Raw genomic sequence first — 24088 nt, forward strand, 5'->3', positions numbered from 1 at the left:
TACTTTCTGTGCAGAATAGAGCTGCACGCTACTTTTTGAATGTTGGAAGATATACTCCAAATGCAGAAGTCTGTGGAGATATTGGTTGAAAACCTATAATATATTTTTGTTGGAAAACCGTTTTAGCAAATTGGAGTAAATTAAGTAATATGAATATAGGGAGGTTAAATAAACAAATATTTTATGGGCAAGAAATAAGTCAGGTAACAGATGTAAGAATTGGAATTTTAAAGTCTGTACGTTGTTTAAGAAGTACAATTTGGAACGATTTTGCAATGTTGAAAATCCGATACAAAAACAAGAGTTGTTTAATTAATATTATATTGCCTAAAGTACTGGAAGATAACATTCATAATTGGAACTGTACTGTTAATCAAGAATCAGGTCGAAAGGCTCTGATAGAAACAAATTAAGATTATATAAAACATTCAAGAATAAATTTGAAACTGAAAATTGTTGTAAGTTAATTTTGAACAGGTCACACAGGGTGCATTAGCTAAATTTCGCAGTGGCACAGCTCCAATCGGTATAGAGTTAGAACGCTACAATGGTTTGCCAGTGGAACAACGATTGTGCTCCCACTGTCAAACTATTGTAGAGGATGAAAAGCATGTATTATTATATTGCCCTCTATATGATTCAATTCGTAACGACTTGATTCGAGAATCACAAATGCTAAACGATGGTTTTGATGCCCTCTCAGACATTGATAAAGTAGGATATATTCTCTCAAATGCAGACGTTGTATTTTTAACTGCCAAAACCTGTTTTAACATATTGAATAGAAGAAAACTAATTTTATATAATTGACATTATTTTAAATAACTTTTATGTGTTCTTAGATATACATGTACTATCTAGAAAATCCATTTGCTAATAATCTTCTTAACCGGATTTTGATTAAATTTAACCACATTATAATTTCTATATAGAATATTTGAGGTCCTTGCAACCTCAGTATTTGAATTTACTTCAATAGATTCATTTTATCATATGTTTACAACTCTGGTTTAAATTAGCAAGAGTATTTTAGATCTTTAGAATTTTACATGTAAATAGTGAGTCAACCTTTAGTCTCTTGTAAATCTTATAGATTGGTTATGTGCATTTATATTGTATTTTATATGTATTTCAACTGTGTACATTGATGAGACTGTAATAAACTAATAATAATAAAGCAAACATGTGACCGTGCCAATAAAACAGTGAAAAAAATTGTTATGCTCTCGTGGAAAAGTCGATACGAGCAAAAGATACGCCAAAATTCTAACAACGTTTTAAATACATTTGCTAGCGTTACGATCATTGTCATACATAGTGATGATAGAAACAATCATTTTAAGTCTAATGTGCATACCATTTGTGCCAGCAAGGAAGAAACAAAATTCCAAGGTCAAAATGGCGATAATTCTGGAAATGCAGGTCCTGGACACATATGGTATAGCTGTTGGTATAGAACATAACTTCAGAAATATTGACGCTAAAATCTAGTCGCAAAATTATGTTGAGATGACAAGAAATATCAATTCGAAGTATGAAGTAGATCCCGTAAGAAATATAGAGGCTATAGTACAAATCACATTAAAAAAAATCTAAATTCAAGGAAAATATTTCTGCTTAAGTTATTAAACTTGTCACACATGATGTATTTGAGGAGCATTCTTATATTTGAAGTAGATTGCATATCTGTAATTAAGAAATTAGAATAAAAGTAACATTTTCGGGACAATACTAAGTTAAAAGAGGAGATAATTCTGAAAATATTCCAGCTAGAGTTACGAACAATGCTACATTTGATGATAAAAACATTTATTTTGTTTGGAGATGATACCTTAGGAAAAAAGAAGTTAAAATAAAAACTATAAAACCATAAACAAACGCGGATGTTGTAGTGGGTAGGACCGCTCACCACATACTTAGTATAGTCAAACTAAAATAACTGCAAGTAGCATGTTTCACATTATAATATTTCCGTGCCAGATGTGATCACTATTTCAACACGTGCATTTTGCAAGTGTTACTGAATTTATATTTCAACACTTGAAAATCAACGCAGACGTTTCAATTTGAAACACTTGTACTTTAAAATATTTTGTCTCTGAACAGTAAGACACTTCACATAATGAGCCGTGCAGTCAGACACGTACAATACGATGATGAGTTTCTTTCGTTTGAAATCGAAATTGCACCCGAATATATGCGTTTAGTGTATAGCAGGGTCATCGAATAATTTGAATTGATTATATTTTATATAAAAATGTGTTCTAGTGTAAGAACAGTGTAACAAAAAGTGTTTTACTTTGACAAGTAGAGCACATTTTATTCAGAAAATTACTTTTTAACTTTGTGAACGCAAGAATTTCATTTCAAAACAAGTGACGCGTTTTGAATTGATCGTGTGCAAAAGTATAACAGCAATGTGTTGATATTTGAAACGCCTTTTATGAGTGTGAGACACTTTAGATTGGTACATTTACATTTGAGAACAGATAGCAAATTATTTATATCAAAGTAGTTCTTTCCTGTGACATCAAGTATATTAAGTATAAAGCAAATTAGCAAAATTCCCAAACGCCTATAGGTTTATATGCTTATGTTATTAAAGTGGATTTGGAGACAATGGGCAATGAAAAACAACAATAATAATGTTCTAATCTTTTTAGCAAATAATTTTGCCCTAGTTTTAAATGATTTAGTATGAACGTTTTTTATGTGATGAGTTAAATGTTTGGTTTCTAGAACACTTTATTATCTTCTATTATATAAATAACTTATATTCGATTATGTATCCTACACTTACCATACCAACAACATTTATATATACATGTACTTTAAAAAAGTGGAGACATCAAGTAATAGGGGATCTTCTCCACGGCAATATAAGACTTAACAATTTGGCTGTCATAAAATAGTCGATGTTTGGAACGGCGATTAGTCATGTAAGTATATAAAGTCTAAGAAATTTGGTAAAAAATCACCATACTCTGGAGACAACCGTTTAAACATTATTTCTCTGATACTGTTTCAGAGTCGGTTTTGTACAACCTTTGAACTTCTTTTTTGCACAAAATGAGGACCAAAACCCTAACCCAAACAAAATGTCCGGGGTATTTCCGCATGGCGTGGTCATTTTTTTGGACCGGCGTTTTGTTCGTTCTCTACCTAAAGTGAATACATTTTCGTAAAAACATCATTTTCTACAGTCAACTGTTTAAACACCATTTGTCTGATTCCGTTTGTACAATTTTGGAGGGTCTTCTTTGCACAAATTGACGACCAATCCCCTAACTCAATTAATATGACCAGGAGTTTTCCGCATGACATGGCCATTTTTTTGGACCGGCGATTCGTTCTTTAGCTATATAAAGTGCAATGTGGAAAAGTTTTCGAAAAAAAAAACACATAACATTCTACTGCCAACTGCTTAAACACCATTTCTCTGATTCCATTGCGGATTGGTTTTTGTACAACTTTGGAGGGCCTTATTTGCACAAAATGAAGACAAACCCTAACTCAAAAGATATGTCCAGGAGATTTCCGCGTGACATGGAAGATTTGTTCTTTGTCTATATAAATGTTCGTTAAAAACACCATATTCTACAGTCAACTGTTTAAACACCATTGGTATGACGTCGTTGGTGATTCGTTTTTGTACAACTTTGGTGGGCCTTATTTGCAAAAAATAAAGAACATTGCCCTAACCTGAAAGATATGTCCAGGAGATTTCCGCGTGGCATGGTCATTTTTTGGACCCGCGATTTGTTCTTTGTCTATATAAATGTTCTTTAATAACACCATATTATACAGCCAACCGTTTAAACACCATTCGTCTGATTCCGATGTGGATTCGTTTTTGTTCAACTTAATTTGGAGCGTGTTCTTTGCAAAAAACCGAAGACCAACGCTTTTATTAACACTTTATGTCCGGTAGATTTCCGCGTGGCATGGCCATTTTTTGGACCTTCATAAATTGTGTTTTTTTTCGTAAAAAAACTGATTCCGTTGCGGATTCATTTTTGTACAACCTGCGAAGGTTTTGTTTTGCACCATATGAGGACTAAAGTCCTAATCCAAACAATATGTCTTGGAGATATCCGCATGGCTTGGTCGTTTTTTTTTTGACCGGCGATTTGCTTCTTTATAACAGTAGACCAACTGAAAACTTGCAAAGCCACACAATGGAGACAAAAACCCCTGAAATTGTGTTTTTCATTGTTTTAATCGATCACAAATTCATAGGAATGTTATTATTAAGTCATGTTAGCGCTTTAGAGCACATTGGCGCCAAGCACAGTTAGCAATTGTAAAATGAACGTACATGTATAATCCTCCTGGTGAATCCGGTCAAATTTGTCAAAAAGTTGCAAGCTCGACTTTCAGTTAAACCCTGACCTCTTGTTATACTACAGTGACCTCACATAATAAATGTGTAAATTTAATGGGAAGGCTTTTGTCAACTACATCATTTTTAGATGGAGGGGATGGGGGATTTACTTGCATGCTGTTCACAAATAGATCCCCGGCGTTTGCACTAATCAAATATAGTTATATAGCTCTCTTAAAAAAATAAATGCGTACAGTACAGCTAAATCCCCATTGACGTTAATATATCGCGTAACGTTGGAATGTGACAGCAACGAAGGTATTGCGCATGTGTTTAATTTTCAAGATTATTCCTGATAATGATAACCTGGGTTTTCTATAGATATATTGCAACATTGAGCTGCATGGAGGTCAAAAGGCTTAAAAACAAAACATTGAAATTCTTACATTGATTAAGTGAAGCACTTAAAATGGAATCATAGGGATACTAAAATATGCTAAGAATATTAAATTGAAATTCAATTCTTTTTGTGCGATTCTTAGTCAAATTTGAGTGAAAGGCATGAATAATTTTGCACATTACAAATAGTAAAATGGAAATATTTATAGTTACGTCATGTCAAAAGTTTCAGCGGAATCCCTTATGTTTTACCATAGGGCGTATATTAAGAGGTTAATACACGGCAGGAGAGGGCCGGAAGGTGATACTCGGCCTGCAAAATGAATAATGGACCCGAGGGCTTTAGCCCGAGGGCCATTATTCATTCAGTGCCGCTGACGTGTATTAATGTCTTTAATACACTTGGTAGATCTAATAGTAGCATTTAAAAAAAGAACAAAAAATAACAAAAACATAATCAAAACAAATAGACTTTGAAGTTCTTTCGTTGAAATTCTTGTCTACTCTTCTAAGTACTATTCTGTAGGCCTACTGTACAGTACAGAGATGTTTTCTGTTTGTGTGTTCAAAGCAGTAGATCTATAGAACCAAGAAGCAAATTTTATTTTCTTTTTTTTCGGAATGAATTTGTCGTATTATTTCTTCAAATTTCAATAGTAACAAAAATGTGTTTGTACTAAATACGCTTAAGGTCTCATAATAAAAATAAAGCGATTCGTGCTGACAATCTACTTTCACTTTTACAGTTAACTGTTTGATGACGTTAAATGTGACGTCATTGTATCGGTTTGTGCACGTGCACATGTTCTGCGGGCTGATAACTTGTTCTCGGCCCCGGGCCGCAAACTCATAATAGGTCACTTGACACTCATAATCGGTTGAAATCATAGGCAATTTTGTTACTATATATAGTAACAAGTGTATTAATTAACAAATAAAACATGGCGTTGAGGGCAATATGCAAGTTTACGGACTGGTTGGTCAGACTGAGGAAGGTATATGGCCCGAAGCGCAGCTGAGGTACATATACCTTCCGAGGTCTGACCATCCAGTCTGTAAACTTGCATTTTACCCGGAAGGCCATGTTTTATTTGTTATATTATACCGAATCTAAATCCTTGCTAACATTTTTGATATAATTTACTTTCAAATAACTATTTATTTGTTCAGTGTGTGAAATATTTCAAAACCTAGTCGGAATAATTATTTCATGCTTTCCAGTGTTTTATTGTAATATATCAGATGATTAAATTCTGATAAACCACTAGTGAAATTTATAAAATATAATTTTCACTGTAGCCGGACTATATCTGAATGCGGATGAAAAGAAAATCATAACCAAATGGAATCACAGACAGAAATAAATGCCGTCATACGTAAATTTTGCTTATTTAGGGAAAGAAAGTCAATGTCATCATTTATCATGTTAAAAATTTAACAAAATAAGAGAAATTTAACAGAACTATATTTCAAAACTTATGATGTGACGTTATGATATAATGACGTCACAAAGGAAAATGCGCGACGTTACGCGGCAAAATCAGTAAAAAAAATACTTAAAATTACTTAAAAAGCATAAAATAAAAAGAAAATTTATTTGTTTTACATATAAGATTGAAATATATTTCATTCGTGAACACCAGCTATTATATTTTCACTCGTGGCTACGCCACTCGTGAAAATATTGCATCTGGTGTTCACTCAGTGAAATTATATTTCAATCTTACATGCAAAACAAACAAATATCCTCTATTTATTTTCAAGCGATACCTGATCTTTTGTTATTCAATTTTTGTTAGCAGAAAAAAACCCGAACTTTAAGTTTAATATAACGTCATCCAGTCAATATAAGAATTATGGACCGCCCCGGTCTGTATGCGGTTTATGGACAGGATGACGTCATATTAAATATAGAAAGGCGTATGCAAATGAGGTATAATATAAAACTTTATGCTTTTTTCTTAATTTAAATTTTAGACATTTGTCGATCTACTACTGTCATATAAGCAAAATAAGAAAGTATATAAAATGCGATCTTTCATGAATTTTCAAGTGCTGCCTCACTTAATCAGTCACGAAATCATAACGTTAATGGTAAACTAGTTAGATTTGTCGAATGTCATCCTCAATTGTTCGTGTAGGTAACATGCATTTAATGTAGAAATGACAGAGAAGTTACAACATAAATGTGTTAAATTCACCACATCCAGGCGCACAAATAAAAAATTACGAACCAGTAAGCCGTGGTGGACTAATGAATTGTCTGTTTTGTGGTCTGATTTGAGTAAATCTGAAAAATCATGGTTGAAATCTACTTCACATGAAAAGAAAAAGTTAAAACAACAATATGTTGAAAAGAGAAGGCTTTTTGATCGCTGTGTCCAATCGACTAAGAGAAGCTATGTATCTCAGGCCCAAAATAACATTGATGATCTTATTGATAAGAACACAAATGATTTTTGGAAAGAAATTGGAAAGATAGGAATTGGAAATGAAAGAATGAATAAAATACCTTTTGAAGTAGTTAGGCCTGATGGTTCCATTAACAAAAATGCCGGTCAAGTATTAGATAAATGGGCACATGACTTTTCTGGTCTCTTGAACACAAATGATGAAAATGACTTCTCTTATGTAATGCCATCGAAAGACGCCAATCTCAATGGGATGGATGTTGATGACGAAAATATATCAATTGCGGAAACTCGTCAAGCAATTTTACGAGCTAAATCGGGTAAATCGCCAGGTTTTGACAATATACCTGCAGAGCTTTTAAAAAATAATTCGGCCCTTTATACGCTTGTAAATATTTTCAATCACTGTTATAAGACAGGAAATGTACCATCTGCCTGGTCCAAAGGAATTATAACACCAATTCCAAAATCATCAACATCTGACCCTAGAGATCCTCTATCATACAGAGGTATCACTTTAGCTCCTTCCATTTATAAAATTTACTGTAGTGTATTAAATGAACGTATCAAGAAATGGTGTATATCAAATGAAATTATTCATGATGAGCAGAATGGGTTTATAAAAGGCAAAAGTACAATTGACCATGTACAAACATTAACCAATATTATAGAAACAAGAAAACTTTTTAAAAAAAGTACATTTACAGCATTTATAGATTTTAGAAAAGCATATGATTTTATCCCAAGACCTTTGTTATGGTCGAAATTAGAAAAATGTGGACTACAAAGCAAACTTTTTCATGCGGTTATGTCGCTTTATAAAGATGTAAAATGTTGCATAAGACTAAATGGGTTTGATTCTCGTTGGTTTGAAGTCAAATGTGGTCTTAAACAAGGCTGTCGCCAATTTTATTTAATTTTTACATCAATGACTTAGTTACAGTTATTAAAGAATCAGGTATAGGAGTTAAATTCAATGATGATATCATCAATATTTTACTATACGCAGATGATGTTGTGCTTATTGCTGAATCTGCTAGGGATTTACAAAGTTTGCTTGACATTCTCAGTGTCTGGTGTATTAATAATAAAATGAGTGTTAATGGGGATAAGTCAAATGTAGTTCATTTTAGAACAAATAGTTGTGTCTTAACAAATCATGTTTTTAGTATAGGTTCGACAATGATATCTGTTGCACATAGTTATAAGTATCTTGGTGTTATTTTAAATGAATTTTTGAATTTTGCTGAAATTGCTAAGAATGTAGCTCTCTCTGCAGGAAGAGCACTTGGTCTTATTATTTCCAAATGTAAAACTTTTGGTGGCTTTCAGTTCTCTACCTTTACTAAACTTTATGATTCCATTGTCAGGCCTGTCATTAGTTATGCAGCCCCGATATGGGGAGATAAGTCATACTCGTGTATAAATGCTATTCATAATAGGGCAATGCGTTATTTTCTAGGGGTAGGTAAATACACCCCAAATTCAGCAGTCCTAGGTGAGATGGGCTGGAAGCCACTGATAGTTCAGCAATGGGGCGCTGTTATACGACAACACTGTAGAATGTTAAATATGCATGATTCAAGATTGAATAAAAAAGTCTTTAATTGGTCAAAATCAGTAGCTAGTATTAGGTGTAAGAATAGTATTTTTCGAATTACAGAAATGTTACAGAGTATTAATTTTGAAGACCAGATTTATTTTAACACAAATCAAGTGAATACTAAAGCAATTGTAACAAAAATTGAGGAAAAAATTTTTGATGTAGAAGTTAATAAATGGAAACAATCATTAGAGCGTGTGTCATCTATATCAGGAAATGGTAGAAATAAGCTAAGAACATATAGAATGTTCAAGAATGTTTTTGAAACTGAAACTTATGTAAAACAACATTTGCCTTTTCATTATCGAAGAGCTATGGCATTATTTAGATGCGGTGTTGCACCGATAAGATTGGAAACGGGGAGGTATGAAAATCTGTCAATACATGAAAGAACTTGTTTTAACTGTACTGATACTGTAGAAGATGAGATACATGTTATGTTACACTGTCCACTCTATTTACAATTCAGGGAAGACCTATTTGAATCTGCGAGAACAATTGTTAATAATTTTGACAACTTATCTGATGTGGAGAAAATGCATAACGTTTTTGTTAATCCAATTTTGACAAAGTTTACAGCCAAAGCATGCTTTAATATTTTAAAACATAGACGTCTTTTACTTTATTGTAGGTAACTATTTCTCTTATTAAGTAGGTATTTAAGATAGAGTGTTGTGAATCTTACAGATTGAATTTTTTTTATTTTTATACATTTTAGTATTTTATTTCTCTTAACTTTCATCAGAATTGTTATACATCAGACTAGTGAATTGTTTTATATATAGACTTTTAGACACATTAGTAGGAATATGAAATATAGATAGATTCACAGCATTCCCAATTCATTTATTATAAGTGTGTATAGTATATAATCATCTTTTATTATATTTACCTATAGATGTAAGATTTGCTTACACGTCTCTTATAATTCTATATTGAATGGCATATGTACTTTTACCAGTTTTATTCATTTTTATTGTGATATATGTGTTGTACATGTGATGAGACGTAAATAAACTATTTGAATTGAATTGAATTGAATTGCATTAAATCTGTATAGTTAGATAATGCCTTCAGTTAGATCATTTACACTTAACATTTATATAAAGGTGACAGAAATAAACAACATAATTATTGTGGTTATTTGTTTACTTCGATGTTAATTTAGTCGTATTTTTGAAACGGAGCATGCGCAAAACAATTTTTGTAAATTCCCCCTTATGGTTTTAAGCTGTAATTACAATCAGATACGCAAAAATGGATGCCACCAACAATTAGTCTGAACACTGTGGAGAGGTCTGATGACCTCTCCAATAATTATAAAAGGAACTTTGTGACAAAAGTTAAAAACTCTAAGATGCTGAATGTCCGTCACGCCTTTGCCCTGTTCCTAATTTAGAACAGTCTAATAAGCATAATTAAAGGCAGCACGCCTCTAGATCATGCTAATTGTCATGAAAATTCTAAAAGTATAAAAAATAAAAAATAATAACTTATACATTGCAAACAGCATTTGCAATCCACGCGTTCATAATAAGCAAAAAATAGCAATCAAAATTTTAGTAACGCAGTAGCAATAGGTTGATAAATACTTTAATCGCAAATAAAATGTAAATTACTACTTAAATCTTAAATCTCTTTACTTTTTTTAAAATGTTAGAACATTTTTTCTCCAGCCTTTCTTGTAATATTATGGCTCATCTGGAGGCAATTTAAGGGGTTTTGATATGCAAATATAAAACATGATGTGCTGGCTGGCCTGACTTTGCGAGTGGCAAAAACTGAATGTTTGGTCTGGCAGGTTAAGGGTTTAGCCACGGAGTACGTCAATTCATACAAAAATAAACTTAAATATTAGAATTATAAAATATACATGTATAAAATCACACAAATAATAAAATCCATTGTTTACTAGATTATAACAAGTGATATCATTCAAACTAATTGTTGTTATTTACAAATAATACGTATATAGTCTGACAAAAGACACGGTTGTTTACTATAATTATTATAATACCGGATGATCGACATTGCCTCCTATCTTTATGCAAATAATCTTAAAACTTACAATACGTACTGCAAAATCTGCACTTTTACAAAATTATGAAGACATACATCTAGCAGTGTAGTTTCTTCAATTCTTCTTTTCTTTCCACGTTTTTTTTCTTTAGCAAAGAAATATTTGTGATTTGCATATATAAATATCTAACTGGATACACGTGAAGTAAATTTAATTTTTGTCAAATTTTGAGTGTCAGTTATCAACAAGAAGTAACTGCTTCAAATTATCGACAATCAATTAATGACGTAAATACAATCGGAGGTTCAATTAAAGGATATTGCCAAGTCTTGCAGTCACACACTTGTACTTGCGACGAGGAATAATATACTTCATATATATAAAAGTTATTTTTGCAAGAATTTGTTCTTAGTTTGGAGATTAAATTGTGGAAACCTATTATTGTGTAAGTGTAAAACGTTATCAAAAAGATCTTACTAAAATGTCTGCAAGATTGTTTGAGGCGAGCACAATTTGCTTGTGCTATTTTAGTTTCGTTGTGGTAACACATCAGATGCGCAGGCTGGTCTGGATCCATTCTGGTCGCAAACCCGTTTTGTTGGGTTTGTCGTGACACGGCTCAAATACGTGTTGCTATAATTCCACATTGGGTTCTTTTAGACGTTACGTGCCATTTAAGCGTACAGTACAACTAATGATAGAACGACTTTGGCTGGCACACGCTAAACTTATTGTCGCTCGACTTTGACGACTACAGAATAAATAAAGTTAAAAATTTCAGGAAATAATTATGTAGCCGTTGACATAATTTATCACAAATGACGTACTATTTTACGTACAAATTTACATGTACAGTTTATTTTTCTGTGCAGTGCAGTTCATCAGTTACAAAAATAATCGTAGTATAGTGATCTTTTTTTTTTTCGTAATTAAATTGCATTTTCCTAGATAAGACAGAAATCGCCGCACTTGGAAAACATTTTTCTGATAATCCAATATTTATGTTTTCCTACATATTCGTCGTTTAAGTTACAATATCAAAAATTATGTCAACTAGCATTCAAAAGCTCATAAACCAATTATCAAATATGAATGATTCAAAGTGCAGCAGTATACTATTAAGCAAAACAGCAGAAATTGTTCGATTTAATGCAAAAGGTGCCATATGTTGTTTCCAAAAGAAGCAACGTCGTAGGCATTACTTTTATACAGTCGCATTTAATTTACTCTTAATAATTTTATGGTGATTTTTTTTTACTTTTTATATTTTTTTCGGGGCGTCCGTGGCCGAGTTGTTAAGGTCGTTGACTTCAAACCACTTGCCCCTCACCGCTGTGGGTTCGAATCCCGACAGGGACTTTGGATTCTTTCATGTGAGGAAGTTATCCAGCTAGCCTACGAAATGCTGTGGTTCTATTCAGGTGCCCGTTCGTGCCTGAAATAATGCACAGAAGGGCACCTGAGGTATTCCTCCACCAGTAAAGCTGGAACGTCGCGGTATGACCTATACTGTGTCGATGTGACGCAATACCCAAAACATACAAAAAACAACAACAAACAAACACACAAACTTTTAATATTCAAATGTCTCTTTTCTATTTGCAGATTTATACATTAATTCTTTGCTGTTACTAGTTATCTATAGCAATGATAATACCTATATACTAGAATCAGACGAAATATATTCTGGTATTTTAAACGTAACGTTAAAACAGGTCATTTTGACGTTACGCTTATTCGACGCAACATATGCGTAACATCTAATACTAGTAATAATTACCGAACTTGATCATCGGTGAGTGGTAACTATGACATGAACTTTTATAAATTTAATGACAGACTGGGAAGCTAGAATGGTATTACTGTATAATACGGTATATAGTAGGTTTGATAATTAGAAAGGTATTCTATGGTTGATAAACTAAATATGCAGTCATACAATGTCACCATGGCAGGTAATTGAAGGTGAAAGGTAAACCGACTGGCTAGGCAGCATACGGTATTCAATTTAAAATGGTAGTCAAATGAAAATAATTTTGAGTAGGAAGTCATAATAATTTTCCTATATTTTTCGAGAACCTAAGCAATTATGACACAAAATGGTCAAAATTAAAAAAACAAAATAAAATAAATGAATAAATAAATAAATAAATAAATAAATGAATAAAACCAGGCAAAAACCCATCGCGAATAAAGTACAGACTTTATTTTAATTCTAATTACAGTGCATACAACACCAATATAAGGGTACAGAAGTATGTAATGGTTATATTACATGGTAAATAAGCAGCGACATTCTGTACAGAGTGGAGCTATATACATGTATTATTAAGCATATTAAAGAAATGGTTACAAGCATGTAAATTTACGTCAATTCATTAGTTTGTAAGTTTAAATGTCACCACCGGTCTTTCATATATATAGCAAACGTTGTAATACATTTGAGCCGCGTCATGACAAAACCAACATAATGCATTTGCGACCAGCATGGATCCAGACCAGCCTACTATCCGCGTAGTTTGATCAGGATCCATGCTGTTCGCTTAAAAACCTTATTATATATATCAAAGGGCTGCAACCTCTGTGGTATTTTCTGATCTTTGCAATCTAAATCATACTGACTATCTGTATGTATTTTCCTGTATAAGTTTATTTTTATATACTATAATGAATCTTACGCAGCGATTGCGTCTATAACAGTTTGAGATTGATACATATGGAATTTTGCATGACGAGTTGCATCAAAAAATCAATTTTTTAAGACAGCCACACTTTTTCCTTGCATATCGTGGCTACTTCCTTTAAAAAAACACTTCAAAAAAAAGTTGCCTTGACTAGGATTTGAACCTTAGGCCTCTCACACCCTAAACGAGCACCACGGTGAAGTAATACATATGTAGTTTGAATAAAAACAAATACATTGTAATTCTAATTTTAGAATTTTCATTTCGTGTTTGTAATTTTTACTTATTTCGAGATATTTTGTTCACGATAAACCTGTTGTTTAACACTGATGAAAATAATTTAGCGAAAATCTTTTCGACAAAACAGTACGACATGTAAATATTCCACTACTCGACAGTCAGATTTATTTGTGTACTAGGCTCTGGAGTATTAGATAATCGACATAGCTAAAATAGCATTTTCATTGATTAAGCTTTACGGAAATAGCCGAACATTTTTCATTGGGTAAAAAAATATTCATCTGCGAAATTTGTGATTGTAAACTCATATTTCTATTGACTACTCTAAACTTTTAATGCACTGTAATTCGTTAAATGCCTACATTAAAAACTATTCTTTCTTTTAAATTGCTGGTGTTTAAGCAGTTCTGAGTGAAAACTACTTTGCGTTGTTAGGTCTGTTAGGAAATTTTGTGTTAGACTGTGGATGTTAGCTTTGTATTCACTGATCTTGCGATCAGAAAATACAACAAGTACTGAAACTGATAGCGAACAGCATGGATCCTGATCAGACTGCGGGGATGCGCAGGCTGGTCTGGATCCATGCTGGTCGCAAACCCACTATGTTGGTATTGTCATGACACGGCCCAAATGTTATATCCATTTGTACGATCACTCTGTATCCATCTAGTTAACTACTGATTAGTGCTTTAAGTGATCAGGAAATGAAGTTTATGAAAAACAATGTCACTCATTATTTATCTATATAATAATCTTCCTGTTTTGATCTGTTTGATCTGACAGTATTTCCGGCAATTAACGAGTAACAATATGTATGTTAAAATGTGATAAATTTATAGTTGGTATCTTGTTTTACATCTGTCAATATTTCACATTCTATCAGAATTCGGACTATTTAACATTATTGTTCACATATAGAAAACTGTCTTAAAAAGGCGGGATCACTCAAGAGTAATGGAAAAAGATACTTTAAATGGGCAGTCCACATTTAATTTTTAAAGTCTGTTCACAGAGTCATAAAATTGCAAAAGTGCAACATTTCTCACACCCACTAACACCGGATAAAGTATCATTCAAAAACACTACAGACATTGTAATAATCAAATAAACCTCCATTCAATGAAGAGTACAGTCATCTATACAACAGTATGATACAAGCACTATGTCATAAATTTTATCTTTATGACTTCTTTGATACTTCTTAAACTTTGCAAAAATATATTTGAAGAGAAGCGAGTCTTGCATTTATATAAATAATTTCCAATATGAGTTTTGATCATTTCTGATCACGAATTTGTGGCTTAGTCGGACATATAAGGCATATAGATATTTTGTCTTATACTTAAATTCTAGTTAATTTGCTTAAGAAAATCTGAAGCAAGATGTTGTGAAATCAATGAAATAAGACATAACTATACATAACATAACAACGCATAGCATAGATATCATAGTATCATGGCGTAGCATAGCTCAAAAAATAGCATAGCTTAGCGTAGCGAAACGTAACGTAACGTCACGTAACATAACATAGGTGTATCAATTAGAAACTAATGAGGGGCAAGTGGTTGGAAGTCAACGACCATAACAATTTGGCCACGGACGCCCCCCCCCCCCCCCCCCCTTGTACACATAATAGTTTAAATTCTTTAATGGCAAATTTAGTGAAAGTGCGCTCAAAGAAACAAATTTAACATGCATTTGTATTATGCCACAGATTTTATTCTTATCTTGCAAAATAACGTATTTATAACGATTTTGGTTTAGCCTATTAAGCAAAAAATTATGGAAACAGCATAATTGCACTGTCTTTAAATTTGATAGAGATCTAACATTTTATTACCTTGATACCCAATATGATCGTGTCTTACAATAAGCTAATAGATTTATGGGAAAATTCTAGTCTTCATGTTTTTAGAGCGCTGTTAAGACTTTTCAGTTTTAGTCACTATGTTGTCATTCATATAACATAATATTAATATCAACATAATTTTGTTTATTTCAGCTTCGAGAGAACTTACAATAAAAAGGACGGTATCTGCTTTCTCAGTGAGGATATCCATATAAAGTAATCGCAGGCATCAGCTGCAATTATGTCATTCAATTCAACCATTTCCACAGGGACATCAATGAGCAGTTCTTCACATTTCATTGATACCACCTCGCCATCGGCCGAATTGTTGACAACTACGATAACATTTACCAGGGAATTATCCACCGAGTCTGTAACAAACACTGAAAGTGATGTTGATTATGATATAACAAGCGAACCTCTGTTGAATCAGTCATACGAAGATTATGATTATGACTATAAGGATATTTATATGTATCCTGGTTACTCCTTTGAGAGACCGGTCTACTTGTATATTTGGGAAATACTCGTTATTTTTGTATTTCTAGTCAATATAATAGTGATCATGGTACTGTTAAGCAGAAAAATGCGCAATGCGACAAACATGATTCTAGCAGCGATTGCAGTATCGGATTCATTGACTGGGCTTGTAACGTTGCCAAGTTACATAATGGTATATATGAGATATGATCCACTTCCCGAAAACTACGGCGACCAAGGAAATTACTCTTACAACGACTATACTCCTATTTATCTAGGGAACGATACCACTTATGGAAATGATTATTACGGAAGTCAGATGGCTCAGGACGGATACTCATTGTCAAAGAACCTTTGCAATGGGTTTATGATCTCGAAATACTTCTTGTCTAAATCATTCCACACTATTTCAATTTTTCTCACTCTTTTTCTTGGCATTCAAAGATACGTGTCTGTGGCTTATCCATTCAAGTCACATTTCTTGTTTAGCGAAGGAAAAACACTTATCTGGTGCGGAGTAATTTTTGCGGTATCTCCGGTGCTACATTCTTATCATCTAGGTAGCAACAAAGCAGTAGGTGGGCTTTGTCAATGGGAACTTGCAGAGAGTGGATGTGGAGCTGGCTGTATTTATCTATGGTTCGCCTTCTTTCTACGCCATTTAATACCATGTGTGACCCTTTTCGTGTTTACAGGCCTGTTTATCCGGCATTTACATCTTGGCGAAAGAAACCTGCGTAGGATGGATAGTACAGCTTCTCAGTTGTCGAGACGTGTGGTGGAAAACCGTCGCATTTCCATCATTGTTACAGCAATTGTTATAGTCTTCCTGGTCCCCGAAATACCATACGGTATATTCCTGCTGTATAATGCAATGCAGAAAACCTTAGATAACGGCAAAGGTATCAAACTGGAAAGCAACCGAGCTATACACATGTCATACGAGTTATTATTAGTCGTGTCGTTTCATGCAAACTTTTACATTTACACCATTCTGAACAGGCGATTTCGTAAGTGCCTGTATAGGACATTTATAAAGCCTGTTCAAAGATACGTTGGAGATCCAAGAAGATTGTCTGTTGTTTCACGGACCTCATCCAATTCACTCAAAACATCAACTAGAAAGACGGAATTTTCTTCGAAATCTGGACACGAGCTTAATTATATACGTAGAAAAAGTTCTGAGAAATCCGGTACGTTAGATACCAAATTCATGGAGTCGTTTTCATGTGATATCACACAGAGCTCCCACCAAGACGCGCATGAGTTACAAAAGTTAAACGCCAATGTCTAGTCAAACGTTCACATCATACATTGAGGGTTGAAGTTGCTGATTTAAAAAAAGGACGTAACACAGCGGTTAGCAGGCAGCAATATAAATAACAATGTAACAATCGCAAGAAAATAAAGCGTTCGCTCTAAATTATCATATACGGCGGCTCCAAATTTGACATATACACGTAGATAATTATGCGAACGAAACATTTTACAGCCTTGTAACAAATCATGGTAGATGTGTAATGTCCTGACTTTGATATCACATCTTATTGACATTAATAACATTTAAAAGTACTATTTTCTCTCAATATTTTGCGATTAAGTTTGAGGAAATAGGAGTAACATTTCATGATCATACTGATCTTTCTTTTAATATATAACCCATTTTTTTAAACAAGCTAAGCTATAATGTATATAATATATAAATATCACATTTTTCATATTATATTATTAAATACTTTTTAGATCACGACTCCTTCACTGTGTTAATTTGTTTTTCTTTGATTTTGGACTTATTGTTTATGTGAGACTGAGAGATTTGTTGATAAAAAAATGGCCGACAACACTATAGATTCTGATCAGATTGGTCTGACTCATTGTGTTATATGTAGTTCTAGTATAGAAGTACATCTATAGTCAGCCATATGTAAAAAATGTCATATTTATCTATTACCAATTCACCATATTTTATAAGTCGGTGCTATAGGGCGTGGGCGATAGATTGATGTTACAACCCGATGTAATGTTTCACTGCCGTTCGCTGTGTAGTAACGGTAGCTGCTAAGGAAGTGTATATTTTTTCTGTTCGGAACTTACGGTCAATATCATTGTATATCATTGCGAATTAACATTTATACAATTAACTTATTATCTATCATATATTTATAATTTGGTACAGTGTTTCATTTCTTAAAAAAGGAAAATGATACTCTGAAATACACACATATCCTCTTTGTTCAATGAATTATTTATATTTATTTTGATCAAATGTCAGTTACAAACATAGATATTTAAAAAAAATTAGCTTGTTATCTTAATACAAATTAGCTTGTTATCTATGAACTGCCTCCGTGGTCGAAGGGTTAGAGTCGATGACTTCTAATCCAGTTACCTCTCTGGTGTGAGTTCGATCCCCGGGAGATGCTTTGGTAGTTTAGCGCGGAGGAAGGTAGTCTAGTACTGGTGTAACTCTCCAGGAACGATGGGAAACTACCAGCCTATATGACTGAAATACTGTTGGGAAAATGCGTAAAATGAAACAAACAAACAAACAAGCTTGTTATCTCAGTTGTATATTAAAAATCAGATCCAACGATCTGCTCTGCTATATTTTGTATAATTGTAATATCTTCATCAGAGACATATTGTTAGAGACTTAAATACGTCATATGCAGAAATATAGATGTCAGAGTTATAGTTACTTTAAAGAACGTTCTGATGACTCATATCTGGTTTTGTTACACAAATTGTTATTCACAATTTCATTTATCTCTTTCTGTATACATACTACAATAAAGTTGACTTTGTATATGTATTTATTGTATTTTCATAGACGAGAAGCGAAGAGCTCAAGTATAGAAATAAAGATTTTGTTCTGTTGTGTTCTATTTCGATCAACCGTAGTTATGACTACACCTGGAACGCTGTGAAGATCGCTATTTTAATACAATTTTAAGAAATATTTAAGTTGTATATAAAACATTATCCTATGCATTAAAACAATGTAATCAAGAACATTTAAAAGTGTGTCTGCAAATATGTAATAGAAAGAGCACCGAAACACGAGGCTATCTGATTTGTACGAGGGGGCGTAGCCCCCGAGTATAAATCAGATTGCCGAGTGTTTTGGTGTTCTTTCTTTTTTGTATCATAGTCAAACATAACAGCACGTTCCCTGTTGTCATAATATGAAACCCCAGAAAAAATTAACCAATGAACGAGCATTTGAATATGATAGTTCTGCCCCTTTCCCTTTCTCTGCCGTCACAATATGTAAACCCCGGCAAAAATGAACCAATCCACGGGCATTATCTGGAGTGCGGGTAACTGATACCTGCACTCCAGTTACCGCACTGTGCATGTATATGTTTACGATTTAACTCTGACACTTTTTCAACAGAGAGGTCCCCAAACTATGATACAAGTATAATTGCCCTATTAAATTAAACCATATATCGTATCAAATATATGTCTGAACCTGATAAAAAACGAGTCTATATGGTTTCAGGGAAAACTCTATCGTATCCAATATCTAAATCTTAACCATTATAAAGTGGTTCTGAATATTAAAGCTAATCTATGCCAGGCAACAATCATCACGATAGTTGTTTATATTGTTTATATGTAAAAATGTGTTACAAAGGTAAAGCTGATTTGAAAACCGAACAAAAATTATTTATGTTCAGAAACTTTTACCGGAATTTTGACAAACGAGGGCGAAATATCATTTATCACGAGAGTAATGTTGAAGTCATGTTTTTAGTAGGGTTAAATAGTATATCTTTACATCCATTCAATAAGTGGCCAAATAGAATAATCTTGATAAATGTGATACCTCGGAAGCATTTATCTCAACAATTTTTACACGAAAATTGCAGACCCGATTTGAATGAGACTGTACATGAGGGATATTGAAAACGTGCAACATCCCTAATGCACGCTAGCACCGTCTTGAGCGGTATTCAATTTTCAACACTTTAATGTGCTGGAATCAATGATCCCGAAGTACCAGGAAAATCAACAACACTGAAGTGAAAAGGATGACTTAGACTATGTTTCCATTCTAAAGACATTACTTCAACATTTATCTCTGAAGTCACATATGCAGATAATTATGAATGATTTTGTCAATGTTTCTCAAATGATATTGACAGTATAATTTTTTAATTTCAAACGTTAGTGATTTTTTTAACATGAAAGGAATGATAGATAGATGCAAAATATAAAAAATGAAGCAATAATATGGAAAGAGGATATGAAAGAATTTGTTTCACTCACAGACAAAGAGTAAAGACTACACGCATTGGAAATGACAGACTGGAGAAGCAAGGGCAAAAATGCCATGCCGGTTGAAGATGAGTATAACTTCATTTTGTGATAGATATAGAGACTTTAAGGAACTCAACTGACGTCTAATTTAAGCTTATAATATGAAATTTGAATGTCTTATTTAAAATCAGCTGATGTTCTTAAAATATGAAAAACAAGATCAACAAGGAAGGGCGGCGTTCAATGAACGCAACCCCCACATGACCCAGTAACACAGGACCATAAAGACTCATATATTCTCATATATACATTGAAAATGGTATTTTTAGCCCAAACTGAGTGAAAAGCATTGCAACGTTTTTCAAGTTTTATTTCAAAACCAGTCATGTCAAAAAACCTTAGTGGAGTCCCTTTGAGGAAGAAATACCTGCCAACAAATACAATGTTTAACCTAACATGTTTAAATCGATTGAACTATTGAAAATAAGATAGTGATAAAAATTTTGTGTACTAATAAAGAGAATGCCCTTGAAAGAAGATCAATAACAGGTCCTGTTACTCAATTTTTTATGGTTTAATATCATAAATATGATGCTCAAATGAAGATTTCTCAATATTATAAGTTAAAAATAACCCCATTATTTCTAAAGATATTACGGAATTTACATTTCATGTTAATAAAGAGAGATTATAAGAAATTTATTTTCGATAGAGCCAAATTTTTCAATAAGAAATGAATGCATATATTTAAATGATTACTTATAATGCGTGCACATATTTAACATATTCTTGGATGTTTGGAATTTGTTTTAGAAGAATAATTATATGCATATATAAACTTTCACTTAAGTGTTATTGCAGCCTTTAACAACATACAATCTTTAATCCAAGTTCATGATAATAAATATACTGATCTGAAAGAGTTCACTTCGTCTACATTGTATATATCTTATCTGATATCTAATAATTAACTAATTGATAAAAATTATTATAGTTTATTTCATGTATATTGACCATATTATTATCATTATCATATATGTTTATATGGTAAATTAGTCGTGTTTGATTATTTCTGAAAATTATTATTATTTTTTGAAAATATTATAGAACATGTTCTTAAGAAAAATCACAAATATAATTATATTTTTTATGTAAAAAGTTAGATATTTTCATGATAAAAAATGAGATTCAGCATTAAGCTTAACATTTAAGTCAATAATGTGTCAATAATAAGACATATAGTGATGATTTCAAAATAAGAAATACGAGCAACATGTTATTGTAATATTTCAATTACAATTAAGTGATTTTGATATCAATCAGCCAACTTTTTACAAAATAAAATGCTATAATATATTTTTTCTAGGAAATTTGATTGAAGTTTGTAAAGAGTTTAGACCAGTTTAAATAAATAAAACTCTTTTAAAAAATAAAACCTGTCTTGTTTACATAATGGATATATTTCATTCCCTGTTTAAGTAAGAGAAATCTTATCTGCTGGTCTTAAAAATCTTTCATATGAAAGACCCTAAATGATGCATTCGATTCTGCCAAAAGATCCTTCGTAAACAAACATAAGAATCTTACAATCCCTTGCATTTATGTGTGCCGAATTTCGTCACACAGATATACCTTCCTTTTAAATACTCGGTAAAGATGCACGAATGTCTGCCAGTGTCATTATTAATTAATTCAATGAACTCCTAATTAGATGTCGTGAGTGATAATTATAGGGTAAATATTCTCGTTCTACTCTCATACCTTAAGACTTTAATAAACGTGATTGCAAATTATGTCATCCGGAAAACGGTGATTAATTTAACATTACTTACAGCGGTAAGTATGTGAAATCGTGATTTGATAGTTATGATAAACATGAAAATATGCGCAAATATATATGATATTATCCTAGTTATAACACTTGATCTAAGAGGCCTAAACCAGTTTTACTTGTTGTGGGATGACATAAGTGATTCCAAGAAAACAGTATTGCCTCACTTTGCATCCCACATCTTTGTGGCATCTACTTAAAGCAAAGAAGTAGTAAGGTAGTATCATCATTTGCTTGTCTATATTGAAGTTATAAAGAATACAATGGGAGAAAGAATATTTTACTGAAATAACAGATTTCAGTGAACGGTAAATTACATGTTTTTATACACACGTTAACAATTAACATTGCAGTATGAGCATAATTTGTGAATAGTTCCTATATAAAAATACATATTTGTTTATTATTTTAAGATTAAAAAAAACAATGTTATATAAGTTTAAATGTCTTGCAACATTTATTATGTAGGAAATATAAAAAATTCTACATTATATGTTTTACGTATGAGATGTTCAGCTATGAATACGTGACCGGCTGTTGTAACACTATTATTGAATCACGTCTATTTGTTTTGCATTGTTATTCAATAATTTATTTTGAAAATAACAAAACCTCATTGTTAGCCAAAATTATGTATAAAGCTTTTTAAATTAGCATGTTTTAGGGTGTTTGATTTAAACCCAAAATGAAGTAATTCATCTAAACGGTTTTGAATTCATATTTGATACATCTACTTATTGAGAGTATTCTTTCAAATGAATGAATTCCCAAAGAAAACTGTTCTTTAAAAAACATCCAATCATAATAAAAGTTCACCTGAAAAACTTTAACGTTGTTGACAGTACAAAGTTCCAATATCTCCATTGCTATAATTTAATTGGTTTTCATTTACCATTTTACCACATATAAACATATGGGACTGGTTCCCGGATTCCCTTGTATCTTAAAGCTGTTTCTTAAATGTATACAATGTATACCTGCCTGTAACACTCGTAAGAGGGGTTGGCAGTATCCAGAGATAGATAGATAGATATACCGAGTGTAAGTTTCATTAATCTTGGCTTTGAAGGGATAGCCGGTGAAGCATTAAGTTCTGACCTCGTTAAAAAATGACCACATGGATCAATTATAAACGGATTTTTTTAGTATGTTTGCAGATCTTATTACATAACTACTCCAGTCCATTAGAAATTACAATCGTGTCAAAGTACAATATCAGTGGGACTGATTTTAAACATGAGGTGAATCGACCTTTCAACACCATTAGCCATTATAACATTTTATGAAGTACTTACATTTACATTATCCTTAATTCATATTTTGTTATTTCAAGAAACAAGAAAAAAGTTAAGGCAGTGTGTACACGAACATGAAAATCCTGAGGCAAAAGGCAATGTTTACATTTGTGAAGCATTATAATTGTCAAATAAGATCGCCTGTATTCAACATAAGTAAATATATCAAACCCTTACATGCTAAAATGAAATGAAAGGATAAGTCTTTACCGTTTAGTATTGCGAGACCTACGTGTTGCCTGTAAAGACTCTTTGCTTTTGGTTATATAATACTTATATTTACCTGAACTACACATTTTCTTTCACGAATGATATTTTTTGCTCATTTCATCTTTAAAAGATTTAAAACACTGTTTATCATTTAAGAAGTAGAAATGGAAAAGTAATGGGAAATAATGACTACAAATTTGTAAACATTGTGAATTGTGGTTAAGTAATATAATATTTTACATGTCTTTCAATAAGTTATTAAGTTATAAAATATGCTAATAAAGTATCATTGTCAGGTATTCAAGCACTTATGTATTTACGATGATTCAGACAATGCAGGACTTAGAAGTAAGTTCATGCAAGTGTATAAGTGGCCAATTTGAGTAAAAACAAATTTTTGATAGGTGTTAGTGTACGTATTAATGTCATTTTACAATTATAGTTCCGCAATTTGTGCCAGAAATAACAAAAAAAAA

The 24088-nt window shown here is 32.4% G+C and overlaps 1 protein-coding gene across 1 annotated transcript; it reads left to right on the plus strand.

Annotated features, from left to right (window-relative positions):
- The first annotated feature begins 10961 nt into the window (after positions 1 to 10961).
- LOC132736275 (uncharacterized) lies at positions 10962 to 18878 on the plus strand. The gene is made up of 2 exons (XM_060723375.1): positions 10962 to 11202; positions 15684 to 18878. Exon 2 carries the CDS (start codon positions 15772 to 15774, stop codon positions 17302 to 17304), a length of 1533 nt encoding a protein of 510 aa, XP_060579358.1. The 5' UTR covers positions 10962 to 11202; positions 15684 to 15771; the 3' UTR covers positions 17305 to 18878.
- Positions 18879 to 24088: the final 5210 nt, after the last annotated feature.

The sequence above is a fragment of the Ruditapes philippinarum genome, unplaced genomic scaffold, assembly GCF_026571515.1.
Source record: "Ruditapes philippinarum isolate M1 unplaced genomic scaffold, ASM2657151v2 ctg2721_1_1_1_1, whole genome shotgun sequence".
Classification (NCBI taxonomy): domain Eukaryota; kingdom Metazoa; phylum Mollusca; class Bivalvia; order Venerida; family Veneridae; genus Ruditapes; species Ruditapes philippinarum.